The 23583-nt window shown below is 38.2% G+C and overlaps 2 protein-coding genes across 2 annotated transcripts in view; one reads left to right on the top strand and one right to left on the bottom strand.

Moving 5' to 3' along the window:
* The window catches only part of MACROD2 (mono-ADP ribosylhydrolase 2), a 1375516-nt gene extending 1370124 nt beyond the window's left edge, over positions 1-5392 (bottom strand). Inside the window, exon 1 of the mRNA XM_081149406.1 lies at positions 5063-5392. Coding sequence (XP_081005532.1) covers positions 5063-5108 — 46 coding nt within the window. The 5' untranslated portion in view covers positions 5109-5392. The remainder of the gene's footprint in view (positions 1-5062) is intronic.
* Positions 5393-13108: 7716 nt separating this feature from the next.
* Positions 13109-23583, top strand: part of SEL1L2 (SEL1L2 adaptor subunit of SYVN1 ubiquitin ligase) — a 61009-nt gene continuing 50534 nt past the window's right edge. The window contains exons 1-2 of the mRNA XM_081149092.1: positions 13109-13203; positions 19455-19510. Of these exons, the coding sequence (XP_081005218.1) occupies positions 13146-13203; positions 19455-19510 (114 nt within the window). The 5' untranslated portion in view covers positions 13109-13145. The remainder of the gene's footprint in view (positions 13204-19454; positions 19511-23583) is intronic.

Genomic DNA, 23583 nt, shown 5'->3' with positions numbered 1-23583 from the left:
AAGGGAGCCAACATTTTCTCCTGCTTCTAAAACTAGCTATTCTTCAGTCACAGAGGTAGAAAGAACAAAACAAGCTGTATTTTAATCAGATGTGATATATTCAAATCACAATACTACAATACTCAAAGGTCAACAACATATTGAAATTCAGATGCCTACAGGGCATTGAAGTTGAAATCAAGAATCTGGAACTCAGGGGAAAGGTCTAGCCTAGAGATTGTGGAAGTTATAACCTAAACTTTTGGTCCTGTAGGAAGGGTAAGGGAGGGGCGCAAACCTCAAAAAAACAACATTTAGGGACTGGACACAAAAAAGAAAAACGAAATAAAGTTTAGATGTCACTGGGAGCACAAGGTGAATCAAGGTCCAGGTGATGTGGAAACCAGCAGAGAAAAGAGTTTTAGTATGGAAAAGAGGAGAGATATTACCAATTGCTATAGGAAGATCAAAAAGAATAAAAATTAGTAAGTCACTGGTTTTATCAATTGGCTCACCAAAAGCACTGAAAAGAGAGCAAAGTGGTTAACAAAACTGTCTGGGTTCTAATCCCAAATCATGCAAATCTATATTGGGTTACTTAAGCTCTTTATGTCTGTTTCCTTTTGAGGTAGGTTGGTAGGTATTATTCTGAACTTACAGATGAGGCAACTAAAACAGAGAGGTTAAATAATTTACCTAAGATTCTACAGATAGTAAGTAAGCAGCATACTACCTCAGAGGATTATTGTGAGAATTAAATTGGATCCCATGTAAAGTACTTAGAATAGTGCTGAGCAAGACTCAAACAGTAACTATTTTATATTAGTACCACCATCATTGTTATTACTGACTGACTTGGAAAACAGTTTTATTAGCGTGTAACTGAGATCCAGGAGGCTGTAAGAGACTGAGAAAAAAAAGTGAGAACAGCAAACTCCAAGGTGAAGCCCTGTGAAAGTGTTATTGGAGAATTGAGTGGATTGCCCTACTCCTTTGCTAGTGAGAGTGGGGTTCTTGGGGTACCACTGGAATAAGAATTTCCAGAGGCCGCCACGGGAAGATGAGATGTGGTAGAAAGCTTTATTTGCATGGAATTACATCCCTTGGTTTGCAAAGCCCCATTTCCCTTAACCCAGTCCTGGAAAAGGTACAGCTGGGGATTCAGTAGAGCTAAAAGCAAAGCCAGTATCCAGAGTTTCTGTTCCATGGTGGAGCTGGGTCCAGTATAGTATCAGACTAGTTGTAGTCCATCAGTCCATTGTGTGTGGGGTTCACAAGGCCATGAGCCATGTGGGCAAATGCAGGGGAGTATGCCCCCTGCAACAAGAGAGCCTGCAGCCCAGTGCGCAAGAGCAACAAGAGAGCTCCCTTGTTCAGCTTATGTATCTTAAATTTTCCCAAGTTTTTAGTGGCCTGTTCTGGCCAATGACCTGCTCCCAGGTGTGACTGACAAACAAGAACCTTTCCTATGTCACCCAGACCTTACTGGGCATGCGTCTATTTTCCCTTGTCTAGTCCCTCTCCCCAGGATCCGGGGGGACAGACCTGCAGCTTCCTGGCATAAATGGCATGCCTACATGATCTGGCCTTCCCTTTTTCCCTTTCCTGTTAATTAATAACCAGGTTATTTACAACAATATCAAAAGGAAGGCTACTTTAGGGTAGAAGAGGCTTGAGCATTCTTATAGGATGAGGAGAGGAACCTGAAGACACTCAGAAACTAAACATACCTGAAAGGGAATAAATGATAGCACAAGACCTCACAAAATTCAGGAGATGAGATAAAAAGCGAAAAAGGGTTAATATTGGAAACAAAGAATAAAAGTGCTTCCTTTAAGATAGAAAGGAAGCTGAAAAGACAAAAGACCTGTAAAGAAAGAGACAAATAAGACTCTGGAGTTGTTCATGTTATATGACATGTATTTTCTCCATGAATTAAGACAGTTTCTGGCAGCCCTATGGAGCATGCCCAAGACTTTCCCCACCCCTTCTTTCTCCAGGGCACACAGAGTGCTCCCCCATGTTCCCTCATGCTCCCTCATTCTCATTCCCTCTCCCCCCCCCATCTCCCCTCTCCCTCTCCACCCAAACCTCTCCTCCCTCTTTTATCTCTGAAGGCGCAGAATCTGTCTCCTGAGCTCCAAGGGCACCTTCTTTTTCTCTAACTTGTTTCCCAAGCCAATTTCGTCTACAGCTCACTACTTCTACCTCTGTGATTTTCTAAATAAACTTTTTCCTGTTAAAAAAAAAAAAAAAAAGGCAGCATCATCTGTTTAGTAGGAGGATGGAGTCTTGTTGGACTAGGAAACTTGAAGGGGAAAGTAAATTTGAAATAATCACACAGAGTAGGAAAAGGGATGACTAGCACTTACCAAAGCACTACTAAAAAAGATCAGATTACTAATATGGAAATACTGCAATACCACTAATCAGGTTGAAATATATGAAGCAACCGTAGTTTTAATAAATAAGGTACATATAGGAATGCAACCTGGCCTCTGTCATTGCATTTATTTAAAAGTTTAAGTGTGAGCACTTAGAACAAAACAAGATTAATAATAAAACAAAACAATGAGAATTTAAGTTTCAGTTCTTGAAATGATAGTACACATTAAGTAGTTCTGAGTTAGAGCTCAAAATACTAGATCAATAAGATCTAATTAACATGTGCACCTAAGAACTCCTTAGTTATTTGTTTAAACAGTGAGACATACTAAGGGCTACATACATACACTATATAGTTCCTTTGGTATTACACAAAACTTTTCCTTAAATAATGCTTCACCTTTGCAATAAATCCTTTCTTTGTCAACCAAGCATATAAGTAGACAGACCTACTTACTGGATGGTATGCCGAGTTAAAATGTTTATACAATACCTTGACATTTCAATGACATGGGTAAGCCTTTAGATTTAAATAACAGCTTCAAAAATACAACACCATCCTCTCCAGTGCAATAAAAGGAAAAAGGTCATTAATTCCATCAGCTTCTTTAATACTAACTACTGCACTAAAAATCCTTAGCTCCTTCTTAATGGCATAATATGTATTTTTAAAATATTAACTCTTCCAAAACTGGACATCCTGATAAGACAGAAACATATATTAAAGTCTTCAAGTCTCAATAACTTTTCCCTTTAACATTAAACTTCAGGAAAAAATAGGTTAGTTTTGGACAAGAGTAATTTATTTTGCTAAATGCCTTCCTTAATTGTACATTTGCTTCTTTATTTAGAAAAATATTAATCTGGTTATATTTTCCCCTATTATTAGAAGGAAATGAAGAATTAAGACATTGACGATTCTGAAATGCCTGCTATCACAGTTCAGCTGTGTAGATGTTAAATGAAGGAAGCATTATAACATCGTTACCCAGGAAGATTATCTTTTACAACAGAGAAAAATAGTTCTTAAGTAATCACTACAATCCCATCAATGATTCATATACTAAAATCAATCTCCACGTCTTTCATTATTTTGCCTTCATTATTATCAATAATACAAAGCTAACATTTCAAGACCATCAGTAAAAATGGGCATAAATGATTTTGCAATGCTACCAAGGTAAATCCTTGTTGAAAGTAACTGCGACTGCAAAAACAGAACAAAATTATTTCACACTACTCTACATATCAGGCTATTATTTTCAACAGCATTTGTTTTGACACCAGAATTTTTAGTTTTATATATCACCATAATCATTAAAACATAATTAAATGACACACAACCTACTCTTCCAATATTTTAAAAACCATTTTAATCAGCCTTTCGGTTGTTATGTTAAATCTCCCCAGTAATTAAAAAAAAAAAAAAAAATCCCTTCTTATCCCTTTCTTTGTACACTGGCTGAAGTAGCCCCTACAGAGAGGACCCTTTCTCCACGTTCACTTCATTTCTTTTCCACTATTTGCCAACGTGTTTACAGAGGCCAGGACTTGCAGTAAAAATCTACAGGTTTGGGGGAGCTATTATCAAGGCCATCAGCCTACAACCCCACACCCATCCTCCTCCAGTAAAGACGGGACACTGAGGAGCGATTTGCTCCGCCCTCACTCAGCCTCAAGCCACACACAGGTTTGGTCTATTTTGGCAGATAGCAATGCAAGTACTTTTTCCTCCATTTCTGCAAAAAAAAAAAAAAAAGCTAAAGAATAAGAAGGAGTGAAAAGCATGAAGGAAAAAACTCCAGAGAATGAAGTTTTACCTCAGAACATAAAGAGGGGAGGGGAGCGGGGAGGAGAGGGTTGGGCTCCACACTTCTGCGCCCGACAGAAATCACTGCACGTCCACCGCTTTGGCTAAGCCCTGACAGGCACCAAAGTCGGCGGGTTCACTCACAGAAAGTGGCACCAGTCTCACAGCCTTACTCTGAGCAACTTCAGACTATGGCTGTTGAGAAGCACACCGCCGAGAGAAAAGCCCACTGAGGTTTCTCCGCGGCACTTATCCTCGCGGACAAGACGTCGGTCGCAGGGTTCCCCTCGAGTTCCCGGTTTCAGGTCACACGGCGGCGCAAGGTGGGGGACCGAGAGAAGGGGTACACGCCCGAAGGTGGGGACACGGTGCATGCCGAGGGAGGGGGACAGGGACAGAGTCCGAGAGTGAGTGAGGGGCGCGGAGGCGCAGCAGCCGCTGCAGCGGGTGTGTCCGCCCGCGGGCACGTGTCCGCGGGACACGCCGGCCAGGCGTGCGAAAGTCCCGGCAGGAGCGTGGAGACCGGCTGGGCGGCCGGGGGAAGTTGCGCCGGCCCCGGGACGGCCGCGCGGGCGTCCACGCCGCCAGGGAGGCGCAGGCAGCCCCGTCCCGCCAGGCGACCGACCGGGCGCGGCCGGCGGCAGCGAGGGGCGTGCGCCCACCCGCGCGCGAGCCGCAGGTGCCCGGGGGCGGCGCGTGCACGCCGGTGTGAGCGCGCGTGTGCGTGTGTGTACACACGGACACGCGAGGGAGGCGGCACCGGTCGGGCGGGCGCGAGGCGGGAGCTCGGGCGGGGGCCGCCGCGGCACACGCAGCCCTGACCCCCGCCCCCACCCCACATCCACCCCCACCCGCACCCGCACCCCCAGGACTCGCCGGGCCAGTTACCTTTCTCCTCTCTCCACACCTTTTTCTTCTTGTTGCTGGGGTACATGTTGCCGTGGGGGTGGCTGGCTTTAAGCTGCAAGTTCCCCAGGCTCACGGGCAAACGGGGTGGTGTGGAGTGGGAGGGTAGAGAGGGGGCACCCGGGAGGGAAAAAGTGAAAAAGGCTCCGCGTCCCGCACCGCTCGCTGCGCTCCAGTCGCCGCCCTCGTCCCTCAGCCCGCGCTCGGCTTCGGCTCCCACCCGCCTCAGCCCCGCGGACGCCGCCACAGCAGCACCTCAGAGCCTGTCAACTAGGTCACGCCTCGCGCTAACCTAACACCCGCGCAGGCCCCGCCTCCCGGCCGCTAGCCACCGCCACCTCCCATTGGCTGCACCGCCCGCCGCTCTCCGCGCCCCAGCCACCGCGCGCCCGACTTCGGCCTCAGGGCGCACGCGCAGGCGCAGGCTCGAGCCCGACGCCGAGGACGTTAGGGAGCCGGAGGGGGCGGGGCCAGGGCGTGAAGGTGCTGGACGCGGCCTCGTGACGGGAGCCGGACGAGGAGCGAACGCCGGGGCGCAGTGGGAGGCGGCGGACACCTACCCCAGGCTTGGAGGCGCAAGGCGGAGGGCGTGGCCTCCACGCCAGGTGCTTCAGGTGACAGGGGCGAGCCGGGACCCCCCTCCGGGACTGCTGGATGTGGAAGCGGGAGCTGTGAGTGAACACGTAGGGTCCGTGCTCACTCCAGCTGGCGCGTCTGCACGGGGTTCACCGGAGAACCTGAAGCTTTTTTCCTCGTGGGCAAATACTGTATAACGGAAAGAAATGAAAGGGTTGGGCAGTGGTTCCAGATCGTGTACAATGGGCCCCTCGACCCTGTAGTAAAAATTACAGGTTTCCCTGGAGTTCGGTGAAGTTTGGAAAGAACAAAGGTCGATTGGACTGCACAGGTGTTTTAAGAACCGGTCAATAGTGTTCGACCAAAATGTATTGGAAGCAGAAGCCTTACATGAAGGCAGGTTCGAATAGGTGTTAACCAGAGCCAGGCCATTTTATCATTTTATTTCTCCACCAGTTGCTTCGGGTCAAAGGACCAGCCTGATTCAGGGTAAGACTAAAATCCGGTTCCAGCAGATTGATGTAGAATTTAGAGCAAGTTTGGTAACCCCCTCTCCAAATTTATTGTGCTTCTAAATATCAATCCACAGGGCTGATTTGGTGGATGCATTGAATCCGCATTTATTCGACACTTGTGTGTGCGGTGTTTTATGAGTTCTGCTTAAGCAAGGTGTGTAAGACCAAATAATTACTTTTAACACTTTTTTTTAATAATAGAAGAAAAAAAGAAGAGAGGGACAAGCCCCATTAAAAATGGTAAAGAATGAAATGTTTTGAGTAACAGGACACTCTCGTGAAAATAATCCATAACATAGTAAGGTAATAATTTTGATTTTGACATTGTCCCTCCTTCTGTTTTCCTTTTAGTGCTAAATACATAGAAATTTATTTGGCTGAGAGAAATAGGGAAAGAAGTGACATTTGAGCTAGTAATAAAAATATGCACTCATTTCTTGGCAATGGAAATAAAAAGAGGGCTCTGGTTCAAGTTGCATTAACAAGGTAGAATCAATAAGAATTGGTAATGGAATAGATTTGGGGAAGAAGATGGTGAGAAAGAAGATAACGGTTGATGGGCTAGTTAAAGCAGAGAACAGCAATATTAATATTAGACAATACAGGAGCAATTACAGATTTTATGGGAAAGATATTTTCTTAACTTAGAAATGCTAAATGTAAGGTGTCTGCAGGAAAGTGCATCATACTGGGCACTTACCCTTCAGTTACCACAGGGACACTGTTCCCACCCAAACATAAGTCCAATCCTTGTACCTGTGCTTTCTTAGGAACATTACACTATTGTTTATCCTTTGTCACAAGTTAATTCAAAGAACTAGAATCATCCATCAACTTTTAAACTTTCTCAAGTCTCTGTCAGGTTTGAAAAAAAATCCTCTGATACCCTCAACCCCCTTCAGCTACTGCTCCTTCCTTTCCCAAAGGTTGGCAATACCTTACTTTTTGCTCTCACTCCACTCTAATCTGGCTTCTATCCTATCATCAACTAACTATAATAGCTCTTGCTAAGGTGACCAATGACCTTCTTGTGCTATTTAATTGACATTTGTCAATCTTTCTTTTACGAGATCTCTCAGTAGCATCTAACACTGCTAAACCCTTGTTCCTCCTTGCAGTATTCTTTTACTGTAACTTTCTTACTATTTTAAATTTCCTCTATCTGGCCATTCTTTCTTACTCTCCTTAGCTAGCCCATCTTCCTTTTCGGCCATTACATTTTGAAGTTTGTTAAGACTCTGTACTAGCCTCTTGTCTCTTTTCAGTTTATACTTTTTCTTTTAATAATTTCATTTATACTCATGACTTTCAGTGATTCTCAACCAGGTGCAATTATGCCCCCATATGATATTGGCAATGTCTGGAAACATTCTTGGTTGTCACAACTGGGGGAAGAATGCTACTGGCATTCACTGGGTAGAGGCCAAGGATGCTGCTAAGCACCTTACATTTCATAGGATAGCCCCCCACAACAAAAAATTATCTAGCCCAAAATATTAATACTGCTGAGGTTGGGAAACCCTGAGTTACACCAATAACTCCCAAATTTATTATCTCCAGCAAATATTTCTTATTGAACTTTAGACTTATATACTACCATATACTGAATCTCAACTTGAAGAGGTTGGTATTATGTACTCATTAAAAGACATCTGGAGCCTGATCACCTGGATTTAAATCCTAGGTTACCTTATTGACTATGTGACAAATTTTTCAGACTTTGTACCTTGTTTTTGTTTTTTTAATCTGTTACATGGAGGTGATGATAATATAGTATGTGGCTTATAAGATTGATGTGAGGAATAAATGAGTTAAAACATATAAAGGACTTAAAATAGTACCTAGCACATGGTAAATATGGCAGAGATTTGCTAATACAAATTCCATTTTCTTGGTTCATAGGAACTATATTTCCCAGTCTCCCTTAAAGTAGTCAGGACATGTGACTGCATCCTGACTGGGTTATGGGATAAAAATTACGCATGCCACTTTCAGGTCTGAACAGCACATCCCCTATGTGTTCATCCATATTTTCTTTTTTAAATATGTGTCTTTATTGATTTCAGAGAGAGGGAAGGAGAGGAAGAGAGAGAGATAGAAACATCAATGATGAGAGTCATTGATCGGCCACCTCCTGTACGCTCCCTACTGGGGATCAAGCCCAAAACCTGGGCATGTGCCCTGACCGGGAATCAAACTGCAATCTCCTAGATCATAGGTCAGTTCTCAATGGCTGAGCCACGCCAGCTAGGCCATCCATATTTTCTCTTTCCTTTTCTCAGTGATCTCAGAAGCATCATCTCAAGAAGGAATTTAGCTTGGATTTCTTCTTTTTAAAATTCCCACCCGAGGATATGTTTCTATTGATTTTAGAGAGAGAGTTGGGGTCGGCACCCCAACTGGGATTGACCCCATAGTCTGGGTATATGCCCTGACTGGGAATAGAACCTGTGACCCTTTGGTGCTTGGGACAACTCTGTAACCACTGAGCAACACTGGCCAGGACTAGCTTGGACTTCTGTGTCACTACTTGGAGGAGTATCTCAGAAATCTAAGGTGTACCACATCAGGCTATGATGTAAATAAGAAACTCTTATTTTGTTAAGGCATTAATATTTAGAAGATATTTGTTCCAGCATTTAGTATTAATTATTCTGACAAGATAATATTTAATGTGTCAAAGTTCCTTAAATGTACCACATACCACACTGAACTTACGAACTTTCCCCACAATTAGACATCTCCCAGTGTTCCCTATCTCATTGAATAGCTCCATCACCCATTCAGTTGAGCAACCTAGAAACCTAAGCACCATCCTTAGTTCCTTTTATAACTTCAGTATCATTTTAAATGAATTGCAATACCTTCTCAATTTCTTCTCCTATATAACTCTTACATCACCTTCCCAATAACGCTTCAGTAAGCTCAGTCTGAATTTAACTGAACTACTGCAAAATACTTCTTAACTGGATCCCATGTTCACCTTTGCCCCTCTTCTGTCCATTTTCTACCCTGCATCTAGAGCTATCTTGTTAAATATGATCATATCTCACTATTGTAAATCAATGACTTTCTGGTGGTCTTTGCTATGGACTGAATTGTGTTCCCTCAAAATTTATATGTTGGATCCCTACTCCCCAATGTGATTATATCAGGAGATAGGGTCTTTAGGAGGTAATTAAGGTTAAATAAGGCCATAAAGATGGGACCCTAATTCAGTAGGACTGTGGCCTTATTAAAAAAAAAAAAGAAGAAGGAAATCTCTCTCTGTCTTCCTTCCTCAGACCCCGTCAATGTGAAGGTACAGTGAGAAGATGGTCATCTGCAAGCCAGGGAGAGAGCCTTTACCAGAACCAGACCATGCTGGCACCCTGGACTTAGACTTTCAGCCTGCAGAACTGTGAGAAAATTAATTTCTGTTATTTAAGCCACCTAGTCTATGGCATTTCATTATGGCAACCTGAGCTGACTAATATAGTTTAGTTATAAAAACTAAACCATTAAGAATCAAGTGAATGTCCCTACCAATTCTATTTTATCTGATACTACCTGATCTCTAGTCCAAATCATAGCAACCCTTAAAGCTTTTCATTTTCTTGAACACACCTTATGCTTACCACATGGACTTTTCACATATTTTTTGCTATACCTGGGACATGATTTGTTTAGTTGACCCATTCTCATACTTAACAGTTCAACTTAAACTTCCCTTTCTGACAGAGCCTATCCTGACCCTGATTCCACCTGACTTCTACCCACAGTATTCCCTCATCTGCCTTCAGTGCTCATTTATTTTCCTATGAAGTACTGTTTATGGCTTGTAGTTATACACTTCTTTTTATGATTATTTTGTTAATATTTATCTTTCACTCTGGACTTATAAATTCTCTCAGGATAGAAAATATATCTTGTTCACCGTCCATAGAGAATGGCACAATGCCTGGCGCACACTGTATTCTCAAATAGTTATTGAATGAGTAAGATAATGAATGAAAGTTAAATAAGGAGCCATAAAGAGATGTTGCGAAAACTGAGGAAGAGCACATGAAATCAAAAGGGTTACCTTGAGGAGGCCCTATTTTTAATGTGAAGACTAAGAGGAACTAAGAATTAAAATTAATGAACACCTCAAAGAGTATTACCATTCATATTTAGCATATTCAGCACATGAATGAAGGATGAAGGAGTGATAGAAGATGAATGAAAATGTTCAAGAGTGTAGAAAATAATTGCAATTCAGTTTTAGAGAAACCAGTAATATATTGTCAAAAAGATGTAAATTAGCAAAAATAAAAGTAAGTAGTTAAAAATAAAGTAGGAAGCAACAAGCCAGAAGCAGTGATAATGAACTACCCTTTTGAGATGTTTAGAAACTAAAGGATAAGTTGAGATAGTAGTTGAAAGAATACCAGAGTCAAAGAAAATTTTTTCTAGGAGAGGTGGAATGAAGAATTTTTAAATTAAGAAGGAGGTCAAGAAGCTTAGGGGTAGTTACTATTGAATAACAATGGTCCAGGAAAGAGAGGTTTCCAAGAAGAAAATACATGGGTGACAAAAATGAGGACATTGCCTATCCCCATGGATACATAGAAGAAAAGAAATTGTACAAATAGCCCTGCCTCAGTAGGTGTTGTCTGCAAGAAACCTGCCAGGGCAAATTCTCTCACCACTTCTGTTTGGTTTTCATCCAGTTGACCTAGCTCCACCTAGATCAAAGAAATTACACAAGGATATAATAAAAATGGATGAGATTAAAAGAAGAAGAAGAAGGTCGGTGACAAAAAGATTGAAACAGACAACAAATGGTCGATAAACTGAAATACCAGAGAAAGTAGATATGGATAGAAGATAAAGCGAGAGAAGGAAGTTTGGACTTAGAATATAGGAAGGGCATTTCATGTTTTGGGATGAATAACAAAAGGAATGAATAGAGGGAGATTCCCAGCAATTCCACATTTGGGAATATATCCAAAGAAACCCGAAACACTGACTCAAAAGAATATATGCACCCCTATGTTCATTGCGGCCTCATTTACAATAGCCAAGATTTGGAAGCAGTTCCAAGTATCCATCAGTAGATGAGTGGATAAAAGAGCTGTGGGACCTTTGCACCGTGGAACACTACTCAGTGGTAAAAAATAAAGAAATCTTACCCTTTGTCACAGCTTGGATGGACCTGGAGAGCATTATGCTAAGTGAAATAAGCTAGTCAGGGAAAGACTACCATATGATTTCACTCATGTGGAATCTAATGAACACAATGAATTGACAAGCAAAATAGAAACAGACTGTTGGGAGGGTTGGGGGCTGGAAGGAGGTATGGAAGGATTAAGCCAAAAAGAGAAAAAAAGAAAAAACTCATGAATAAAAATTTTCAAATAGTAAGTAAGTAAAGGGAAGATAGGTCAAATGACCTTAAGTTCAGTAAAAGTAGGAGGCAAATCATCTGTTGAAAGATGCTGAAACTTATGGATCCAAATGGGAACTGAAAAAAACATTAGTTGGAGATGTATAATGGATGATATTTAAAAGTTTAAATAAATTATTATTTAGACAACTTTTTAAAGTACAGAAATTAGGAAAGTTCCATTTTGAAGTCCCTTGTTGAAAGGAAAGGACATCAGGTACTTTGGTAGATTGAACATTGATCCCAAAGATTTCCAGAACCTAATCTCTGGGACCTATGAATATTACTTCATTGGGCAAAAATCACATCTCATTTTGCAGATGTGATTGAGGATCTTAAGGTGGGAAGATTATACTGTGTTATCTTAGTGGGCCCTGAACATAATCATAAGTGTCCTTTTAAGAGGGAGACAGAGGGAGGTTAGACTACAGAAGAGGAGAAAGCAGAGTGATGACTGAGCAGAGATTAAAATGAAATGGCCACAAGTTGAGGAATATGGGCAGCCACTAATGCTGGGAGCTACCAGGCAAGGAATGGATTCTCCTCTGGAGCCCCCAGAAGGAACTAGACCTGCCCTTGATTTTAGTCCTGTAAGAATCCTTTTGGACTTCTGACCTCCAAAACTATGAGAGAATACATATGTGTTATTTGAACCCACTATGTTGGTGGTAATTTGTCACGGTAGCAATGGGAAACTAATAAAGGGAGTAAACCTGTAAGTTCAAGACAATAAGTATGTCTGTTTCTGAAGTAATTACCTGGACACACTGTAAAAGTTGAAAATATTTTAGACATAATTTCTCAACTACCTTCACTTCTTGGTTTATACTTAATATTACTGTGCTATTACCTAAATATTCATTTTATTTTCTGGTCCTGCCTTGAGAGCTCTCACTCGTGAAATGCCCATATTTTTTTAATATAGTAAAGAAGGCATTTTAAAATTACTTTCAATGAAAGTTTAATGAAAGACCGTCTTTAAAAGTCATAGATGACATGGATATACGTGTTTGTCTTTATCCCAGTGAAAGCTCAGTGGTTCCTTACTTGAATAGAGGATAAACGTTTTCACCCAGACGGAGATCAGAGCCTCGGTCCATATGGTTCTTGTCCACCGTAGCCTTGAGATGTTAAAGGAGGTCAGGTCAGCTCACTACTTAACTGTGCTTTCACTTAAGTACAGCTTGCACCTCTAGAGGTAACATAAAAAGAACTTTCAGCAACTCTGAGCATTATTTAAACATTAGTGTGGATGTACAAATTGGATTTATGTGCCTTCAGTTTCAAAGAGCAACTCCTGTCTATTCCAAGCCTACCCCTTATCTCCTGCCAAAGGAGTAGCAAACTAGATATGGTTCTTTCCCACAGCCTGCTCTTCCAGCAACTGCCTTCATTCCTGGTTGACAGAAACTTCCTGGCAGCTCATTGGCCAGAGTAAGGAAATGGTTGCTTAGCAACCGAGTCCTGACACCCTCCCCACCCCCACCCCACGCTAAACCTAAACAGAAGCTTGTCGACCGGCCACATAGTTCTGCCTGTGTTACAGTGAGGAGGAGCTGCTTAAAACATGAAGCTTTTTTCCCTGTTAATAGAGATATTGATAATTCTTGGGATTACAATTAAAAGTAAGTTTTTCTGTCTTTATTGTTCTATATGAGGCTCTTTTCTCTATAACAGCACTAAGGTTATTTAAATCAGAAGTAACCTCACTATATGCCCAATTAACACCATTTTTGGATATTCATTAAGGGTAGATAGTAATTATACTCTCATTTAAGATAATACTTGGGTAGGACATGTGTGTGTGTGAGAGAGAGAGGTAAGAGAGAGAAATTGGGAAAACAGATTGAGCAAGTCTATGAGGAAAGCATTAAAATATTTTTTATAGTGTAGGGATATTTGAAACGGTTAAGTTTTATTAAATCTAAAATACCATGAAGATCTAGTTCCGGGACTGTAAAGGAAAAGTATAGGACTCAAAGAGTGGTAAAATAAAAGAGTGTAATAAATTTATATTTTTATAATCTTTTTGAATCTTTTTACATTAATAATTCTACTTCTAAAGTCTCCATGTTTCCTAACTAGTTATTGTCTTGAAATGGAAATTATTTTTCAGTATTGTTTCTGTGGCCATTTATTCTGTTAACTTTCACCTAATACTCAGATAACTTAATTGTCATGAATTCAATTTAAGAAATATTTATTTGCATTTAACCCAGGAAATGAAGGTTGATATAACATACAAAACTTAATTAACGTAACGCACCACATCAGTAGAATAAAAGACAAAGACAACATGATCATCTCAATTGATGCAGAGAAAGCTTTAGACAAAATTCAATACCCCTTTATTGTTAAAAAACACTCAACAGATTAGGAATAGAAACTTCCTCAGCCTTATAAAAGGCATCCTCAAGAAACCACACCTAAGATATTTAATGGTGAGAGAGGAATATTTTCCCCCTAAGATCAGGAACAAAACAAGGCAATTAGATAAGAAAAAGAAATCTAAAAAATCAATATTGGAAAGAAAGAAGTAAAACTATCTCTATTCATTAATGATATGAGCTTACACAAAAAATATCCTAAGGAATCTACTGAGTTGTCTTGGCATCCTTGCTAAAAAAATCAGCTGATCAAAAATGTGAGGGTTTATTTCTGAACTCTCGATATTCCACTGATCTACATATCTGTCCTCATGCAAGTACTGTATTGTCTGGATAGTAAATTTTGATATTGGGAAACATTCATTTTCATATTAATTTTCCCATCATTTTGTTAATTTCTGCAAAGAATTCAGCTGGGATTTTGATAGGGATTGTATTAAATCTGTAGGTCAATTTGGAGATTATTACCATCTTAATAATATTAAGTTGTTTAATAATCCATAAACATGGGAAGTATTTTCATTTATTGAGGTTTTCTTTAACTTCTTTAAACAATTTTGCAGTAATCAGCATATGGACTTTGCACTTCTTTTGTCAGATTTATTCCTAAGTGTGTTATTCCTTTTGATGTTGTTGTACATGGAACGGTTTGGTTTGTTCATTAAGACTGTGTAGAAATGAATTTATTTTTGTATATTGATCCTTTATCCTGTAACCTTGCTGAACTCATTTATTAGTTCCTATAGTTTTCTAGTGGATTCCTTAGGGGGTTTGTTTGTATAAGATCATATCATTAGTGAATAGAGATAGTTTTGCTTTTTTCTTTCCAGCAACTCTGTCTTGGCAGAAAAAAGCAAGTAGCTCACCAGTAGGACAGGAAGCAGTTTCCTAGCAATCATGTTTAGGTCCCTGTCATGTTTAGAGAGGGGCCACACAAAGGCCATGTCCTGAACATGTTTCAGAGGATGTTGAGCCTAAGCAATACAGGCAGATAATATCCTACTTCAGCAATGTTCTTGCTATTACCAGTGCTGTTTTGAATGACTTGTGAAATCAAGGAGTTCTGAGTTACCTTTGCTTTTTTTAGTTCTTTTTTTAACATTATACCTCCAAACAGGGAAAGAATAAATTACAAGTGTCTGGAGAAGAGAGAAGCAGCAGAGAGCAGGTGTGTTATGGTGGGATTGTTGACTGCTAGAGAAAAGTTTGATTGCTGTGTTGCATTAGGGATTATTAAGGAAGCTCATTTCTTTATTGTGACTTGTCCTGAAGATATAAGGCTTTTTCTTGTGTTCATATCCTAGATTCATCTGAAAAGTTACTATATTAACCAATTACTACTATACTTTGGACAGTAGGACAGTGCTCAGTGGGGAAAGAGCAGCCCTCAACCTGGGAAGAGCTTGGGAAACAGACCCCTTGCTGAATCCATTAATGCCTATGCATTAACTTCATTTCAGATTACTTAAACTGCTTCAAGGAACAGCCCTCTTCTGACGTCTTTTTTTTTTTTTTTGACATATAATTACTCCTATAAATTCTACTCCAAAACTTTCCAAAGACTTTCTCATAGCCAATTGTGCCTTTATTTTCTTATGCACCATAGTCTCATAATTGAGTTAGTTTTAATTCCCTTACTAGATTGTCAACTACCTGAATGCAGAGACTGTGTTTTACTTACCTTTTCTATTTCCTATAGCTTATTGCAGAACTTAGCACATAATAGATACTCAATTAGCACTTATAAAAGAGAGTAATAACTAAAATCTGTGTAATGCTTTACAGATTTTTAAATACATTCCACAAACCTATGGAGTAGGTCGTGCAGACACTTTTATTATTCTAAATGTAAAGATTTTCAAAACCCTGAAGTATAGAGTTTAGTAAGACCTGAATACACTAATGGAAAACAAGTTTTGTTTTGTTCTTTTTTATTTTTTACTCCATATCACATGTTTGTTATTCTAAGTCTGTATTCTCCAAAGTGAACTTCATAACCATATTTACCTGCCTCAGGCTGTTTCTTCATGCTATCGAACAGCCAGATGTAAAATAAAATATTTAACCAATCATTTAAATATTCTTAAATGTAGTATTCATGTTTGCTTTCATATAGAACAAACAGCTAGGTAATTGATTAAGTTATTTACTCTTTAACCAGTTGTTTTGGCAGTATGATGATTATATAAACTCCAACAGTGGCATTTTATTAGTTTTTCATTGATTTTGTAATTTTACTGGCATCTGCAATTTATTTACTGTATCTATAATTTAATTTATATAGTTTATCAGTCAATGAGATGTGGTAGGCAAGAAAAACTTGTTTCTTAAGACTTCTTTTTAAGTCTGCCCCACAAACTTGGAGCCAAGGGTACAGTGCTGGGATTGGGGAGAGTTATTCCCAGCATGGAGAGAGAGAGGTAGAAAGAGAGACAGCTCTACAGTGAGATCTGCATTTGAATCTCACTCTGCCATATGACCTTGAAAAAGTTGTTTATTCTCATTTGTTGTCAGTTTCCTCATCAGTAAAATAGGAGTACAAGTATTCTGTGCTTGATGTCTTGGTGGTTGTTATGGAGACTGGATATAAAATACGTAAAGCAACTGACATAAAAATGTATAGCTAGAGCTGCAGTTCTAGAGCTGAATGAAACTCATCCAAGGCTAACTCCATATCAGTCCTTCCTGATTATGTACTCTAATACATTTATTTATTCATTATGATGATGTATTACTGATCTTATAAAACACACCCCAAAAGTAGAAATTAAAAAGGAGATTTTTAACTTCACATTAGTAGATCAATATTTTCTTCCTGTACCCAGTGGCTTATGTTTTTCACAGGGAGTGATGGAATTTATGGAAGTGTCAGTATTCATATAGAGGGAAGTAATGAAACAGTGGGACAGGTTTCCAGCAGTCACCAGTGTGTTTCTCAACTGATATAGAAAGTATTGTGTATGATACTATTTATAGCAGATTTTTTTTCCAGTAGCCAACTGAAACTTTGTTTTTATGAGATGAAAATCCAAAAGCCTGAAATTTAGAAAAGAAACACTTTTTAAATGTTTTAAAATAGTAGGGTTGTTTTGTAATTGTAGATCTTCTGCTGGAAGTGATGACCAACTATCTTAATCTTCTTTTTATGTTTTAAGCTATTAAATAGTTTGTTCCTTCAGTTAGATTCTTATACCTCCTCCCATTTTACTAATTATCTAAACTTACCCCACCTTTGATAACTGATTTTAGCCTTATAATTTTCATGTTAATATTTAACCACTGACTATTTGATTTTCTGGTCCAGTGTATAATACAAACTTTATTCCATTTGATATCCATAATTTTCTCCTCTTGCTATAATACAAATAATACTTTATACTTCCTTTTCTATGTCTATACATTCTATGCATACTAACTCTAATTTTATTGTGTGTATATTAGAGAATATAATAATGGTGATATATCACGTCACATTGCTTTTTCCAGTTTACTTTTTATAATTGTGATAATGGAGTTTAAAATTACTAAACATTTACTATAACTATAATATCAGTCCCACTGTCTGATTTCTAATACACATATAATTAAGCTAAGTAATTTGTTTTGAAGGAAATACTTTAATTGAGAATGAAGTCTTATTATAGGCAAAACATTAATAACTTCTAACATATTAAGTCTCTAATAATGCTTTATTTACCATAGTCCTTTTAAAATACTAATTTAAATAAATTATTATCTTGAAGGCATTTTAAACTCTTTAACAGCCTGGCCAGTGTAGCTCAGAGGTTGAGCATTGACCTATGATCCAGGAGATCATGATTCAGTTCCCGGTCAGGGCACATCTCGATCTCCAGTAAGGGGCGTGCCATGCTGATCAATGACTCTCTTTCACTGATGTTTTTATCTCTCTCTCTCCATCTCCTTTCCTCTCTCTGAAATCAATAAAGACATATTTTTTTAATTCTTTAACAAAGTAGGCCTCATATAATAATAATAGTAATACATAACTAATACTTATTAAACACTGACTATGTGTTAAGTTCTGTACAAAATACTTTACATGAATTATCTCATTTGATTATCATAAACTAATGAAAGAGGTACAAAATCAGGACAGGAACACGAGCCTATTTGACTCATAGGCTACATGGTGAACCATGATGCTCTATTGCCGCTGATATGAGTATCCATGGCCCCAAAATGATCACTTGGGACAAACTTGGGACAGAGATTCATTTGTAAGAACATTCTTATTCTGGCATAATTTATTTTACATCTTGAACCTAAAGAGTAATTCTAATGTACAAAATAGTATGAAATATGTATAATCTTTTTAAATTTTTCATATGCTTGATATTACTGTGTTTGTCAACATGCAGTTATTGAATTTTTATTTAGAATTCACCAATTGTTTCTCCAATTTGACAAAGAACTAAGTATCAAACAATCTGGGCCAGTTTCTATAAGGTCTGGCTTACATAGTAAACGGAACAGACAGAACTATGAGGCCCAGATTAAAGTTCACCAGTGAGAGAGAGAATAAAACATATCAAATTAATAAATTCCATGCAGAGGTAACATTTCAGAATTTAAAACCTGCTCTTAAAGCACAAACTCATGATTTTTGGAAATAGAAAATTTTGACTACCCCGTATTTGTCTTGAGTCAAATTCTTCATTCTGTAAAATGTGAACACATCATATTCATGCATGTTTTACTTCAGAAAATATTTAGGGTCATTTTTATTGTATATCAAATAATTTTTTAGTAATTAAAAATTATCAATCTTAATAATGTAATTAAGTTGGCATGCTATGATGTGTCACCCTTATACCAGATTTTCAAAGACTAATTTTTCTAAATATGTAAGTTAAGAAATTTTAAGTAGTACTATGCAGAAATGAAATATACCAATGACCACACATGTATTCTATATGGTATATATATTCTATTCTTTATAAAAAAGATTCATTAAAATTGCTTGTAAAAATTGTTTTCTCAAATTTTGAAGCCTGATGTAGTTATTCTAGTCTACATTTCTCAGATATTTATATCATTATATTAATTTTTAGCATCTGACATATGAGTCTATAAAAATATAAAAAATTGCATTTCTTCTGTGTTTTAATATTTTCTATTAATAGATGGCATTTATTTACATGGATACATTTAAGTTAAGTTCTAGCTCAGAAAGTTTTCCACTATTATAATTAACACTATTATTTGTAGCACTCTTTCATGTTAACTCAATTTCAAAATGCTTGATTAAAGTATTTAGATTATCTGTGGTGTCATTAACATTTAAAAATTATCAGTGAAGGAATTATTTTGTAACACATTATTAGTAACTTTAAATTGTAAATTTTTTCAACTATTATTATTCTTAGAGTTCTAAAAATTAGCTAAAAAGTCCTTGAACAAGAAATTGTAGTTAGTGAAATATTTTTAAAATGTTTTCAAATTTTATAGAAATGTTTTCTATATTGTAGATATTGAAGCAGAAAGACATAATAAAAAACAAAAACAAAGAAATGTCACCACAAAGGTAAATATTTTGCTAAATCATCATATTTTCCAATATAAAATTTAGTCCATAAGCCCTATTAGTAGTATTAATTCAGCAGGCTCAGAATTCATATACAAATAATTATTGATTGTTGTTTCTGTCCTTTTTTTTCATTCTCAATCAGTACTTTTTGTTCATTCATTAAATATTGACTCATTCCACTGTGAAAAGATAAGACTGGTATTAAGCCCAAGCGTTCTCGTAAGCCATGACTTGTCTGAGGGCCTAAACCTTAAAACAAACAGGACGGAGGCCAGTCTGGCTTAGAGAGTCACAAATGCTTTTTAAACTTTATTAACCTCATGACGTCTTCTGACATTTTGGAAGTAGAGGATTCAACATTTTCAGTGTATTCTCAACCCAGCACCCCACATAATTCTATAAATGTCAGTCATTTCAGACCACTCCTGTACTTGAAACCCTTTAGTCTCTTCCCATCTCACTCAGAGTAAAACCAGTGTCTTGCTCACCAGTGTCTGTGGTCTGCACCAGGTTTATCTCTGACATCCTCTTACTACTATCTGCCTCACTCATACCATTCTAGTCATGCTGGCTCTGCACTGTTCCTCAGAAACTCTAGGCATGTGCTCACCATTCTGTTCTTTCTGCTTGGAGTGCCCTTCAACCCCGATATCCATGTGGCTCCCTTCCCTCACCTATTTAAGGTCTTTGCTCAAATGTTACCTTTTTGAAGGGTCTGTCCCTTCACACATTGCAAATTTACAATCACTCTTCTAAAATTGCACACCCTATTATGACACCTTTTATCTCTCTTCCCTGCTGTATTTTTTTCTCTCAGAATTATCACTATGTACATACCATATTGTGTTATGTTTGTTGTCACTCTCCTTCCATTAGAGTATAAACTCATGAGAGCAGGGGTTTTTGTCTGTGTTGTTCACTGCAGTTATCCTAGCAACTAGAACAGTACTTGGCACATAGTAGACTGTCAACAAATGTTTATTCAATTAATGAAAAATATTAAATCAAGATTAAAGGATTAAACTTTGAAAAAAAGTTTATATAAATCAAAAACTCCTTTCCACATTGCAACATTTTCTAAATCACTCCAAATTTAGCTTGTCTTCATTACCATAACCATCACATCCCATAATTAACAATGGGATTATTACCTACAGAAATACAAGTGACCTTGGCATAAAGCTCATAGTTTGTCCTTGGGCAGGTGGAGATTGAAAGAACATCAGCTTTATCAGGTCGTGTTGCTTTCCCTTATGGGCTTTTGATATCTTGTCATATGCATTGCCTGCCCAATAACATCTGAAAAATATAGTAAGTTTACAGATTTAATTAAATATGCTCCTATCATTTATCCAAGCTGTGCTTATAAAATGGGTAGACTCTCCATCCCCTGGACTCTTCTTTTTTCAGCTGTGTTGAAATAGAAGGTGTGAGAGTCAGCGCCCTTGCCTTGCTCCTAATCTTAAAGGAAAGACTTTCAGCCTTTCACAAAAGTGAAAGGTTGAGTATGATGTTAGGTGTGGATTTTTCATACATGGCTTTTATTATATTGAGGTTGTTTCGTTCTATTCCTAGAATGTTGAGTGTTTTGATTATAAAAAGTTGTTGAATTTTGTCAAATGCTCTTTCTGCATCAGTTGAAATGATTATGTGTTTTTCACCCTTCTGTTAGTGTGGTATATTACATTTATTGATTTTGTAGTTTTAAACATCTTTGCATTCCAGAAATAAATTCCACTTGGTCATGGTGTATAATCCTTTTAATGTACTGTTGAATTCTATTTGCTAGTATTTTGTTGAAAATTTTTGCATCAATATTCATCAGGATTATTGGTCCATAGTTTTCTTATAGTGTCCTTGACTGGCTTTGGTATCAGCGTAATGCTGGCCTCATAGAATGAGTGTGGAAGTGTTCTATCCAATTTAATTTTTTGGGAGAGTATGAGACAGAATTCAGGTTCTTTTAGAGGTAGAAATGTAATACTATACCCACAGAGAGAGACATTATACATTATATTTATAGAATACCTCCAGCAGAGACTGGAAAAATAGGATGTTTATTAACATTTGTTATGTAGTAAAACACATAAATATTCACATTAAGTCAGATAAATAACATAACTTCACATCAGGTGCAAGCATCATTTTCCACCAACTGAATATGAACAGCAAACTATTGAAAAGCTTTCGGTTTTCAGATATTTTTGGATTTTGGAATTGCAGATAAGGGTTTGGTGGTCCTGTGAAATCTCTCCCTTGTTACAGAACTTCCATTTAGTTACTCCTCTGCGCTCCATCTGTTTTATTGGTAAAACATCAACCCTGATTGAGTGCAGTTCTCCACATATCTATTCCTACACCTGAGTAGCTGAATGTGGCTGGAAATAAGCACCATCAGGCAACCAGTCTCATTTCAGTTTTATGACCACAAGCCTCAAGTAGGCCTTCAATGTGACCTGGCAAACCTGGACATTTCCCTAGTCAAACTTATGATTTTTTATCTCCAATGCTACTGTTCCATATATTGTTTCTTCTCAAGCTGATTACTTTGGTAAGGGTTTTTCTCACTGAAAAAACAGACATAATCTGAAGAGCGATTCTGCATCCTCCCACCCAGCCACTCTCTCAGTCTACCAGCATCTATAACCCTGTACAGTGCCTCAACTTCAGTCACAAACCAAGTCACATCTCTACTGAGATATCTAAAAGGCATGGCATTTGATGTGTTGACTACTGAGCTCTTGATTTTCCTCAGTCCCAAACCTGTTCCTTCCCTAGCGCCTAATCATACCAGTAAATGGCTCCTTCATGCACCAGATGCTTGGGGTAAAAATCTTAACTTCTTTCTCTCATGCCCAATACAGCATCTAGCTTGGTCTTTAACATATATCCTGAATCCTGTCAGCTAATATTTACTGAGTGCTTACTGTGTACAAGGCTCCTCACATGTATTAACTTATTTGAGGTAGGCAATATCATTACCTCTATTTATATCTACATTTACTTTAAGCTGAGTCACAGGGAGGTTAATTAACTTGCTCACAATTAGATACAGTTAATTACTGGTGAACAGAAAATACTATGCAGGGAATGTAAATGAAAATTTTTAAATCTGTAACATTTATTTCAGGGTATAAGCAATTGGGATAGATGATTTTGAGTAAGGTGTCTTTATATGTTAACAAGTAATCAAAGTTTCATATGTTTAAAAAGTAAAATTGTGCATTGTTTAAAGAGCAAAACTACTATCCAAACAAAACAATGTAAAAACCCTTAAGTCAAAACTCTAGTCTTAGCAGACTGACTTACTGTTTTAAACAAGAAGCTATTTAAAATTGGCTCTACTTCCCAGTACTGTGTGTGAGTCTGTGTGTGAGTTTCTGTCTTCAAGCAAAGTACCATCAGACTGGCTCCTACTTTGGAAATGCCTCCTTGTCTCCAGGCACTAGAAGCATGATATAGCCACAAACAAATTAGGATTAAATGTACGTGAGGTAATTTCAAATCTTTTTTCCTCCAAGCCCACAGATGACTTAGTTTCTTTTGTGAGAGGATGCTCTTACCTTTTTTGTACTTTAAGAAAATCAGTGATTTCCCAAAACTGAAGTCCATATTTTCATTAGGCTCCTCTCTACTCAAGACTCTACTCAAAATTAGAACTACACTAAAATGTTTATAAAGCATTTATAACTGAGTAGATAAAACATGAAATATGTGATGTGGAATGACCTCAGCTTTAAAGGTTATAGAGCAGTGAGTCGCTGCTAACCAAGAAGGGAAGAAGCCACAAAATCAGAGGAAAGGGAGATCCTATGGGTCAGAGTGATGCGGGAGGGCCATGGAGAGAGGAACTTGAGTTGGACCTGGGAACAGGAGTGGTATTTGGGATAATAGGAAAGACAGGACAATGAAAACTATAAAGCAAGGGCAAGGAAATAAGTAGGGAAATGCCTATTCTATTTGGGGAACAGGGAGAAGAGTTTAGCTGTTATGTATATTTGTGTAGGTGTGGGAGTAGTAAGATGTAGGGTTACTGTGACATTTTTAGGACAGACTGTAAAGAATCTTAG

The sequence above is a fragment of the Miniopterus schreibersii genome (assembly GCF_964146895.1).
Source record: "Miniopterus schreibersii genome assembly, chromosome: 10".
Lineage (NCBI taxonomy): Eukaryota > Metazoa > Chordata > Mammalia > Chiroptera > Miniopteridae > Miniopterus > Miniopterus schreibersii.
This window is presented reverse-complemented; position numbering and strand designations above follow the sequence as displayed.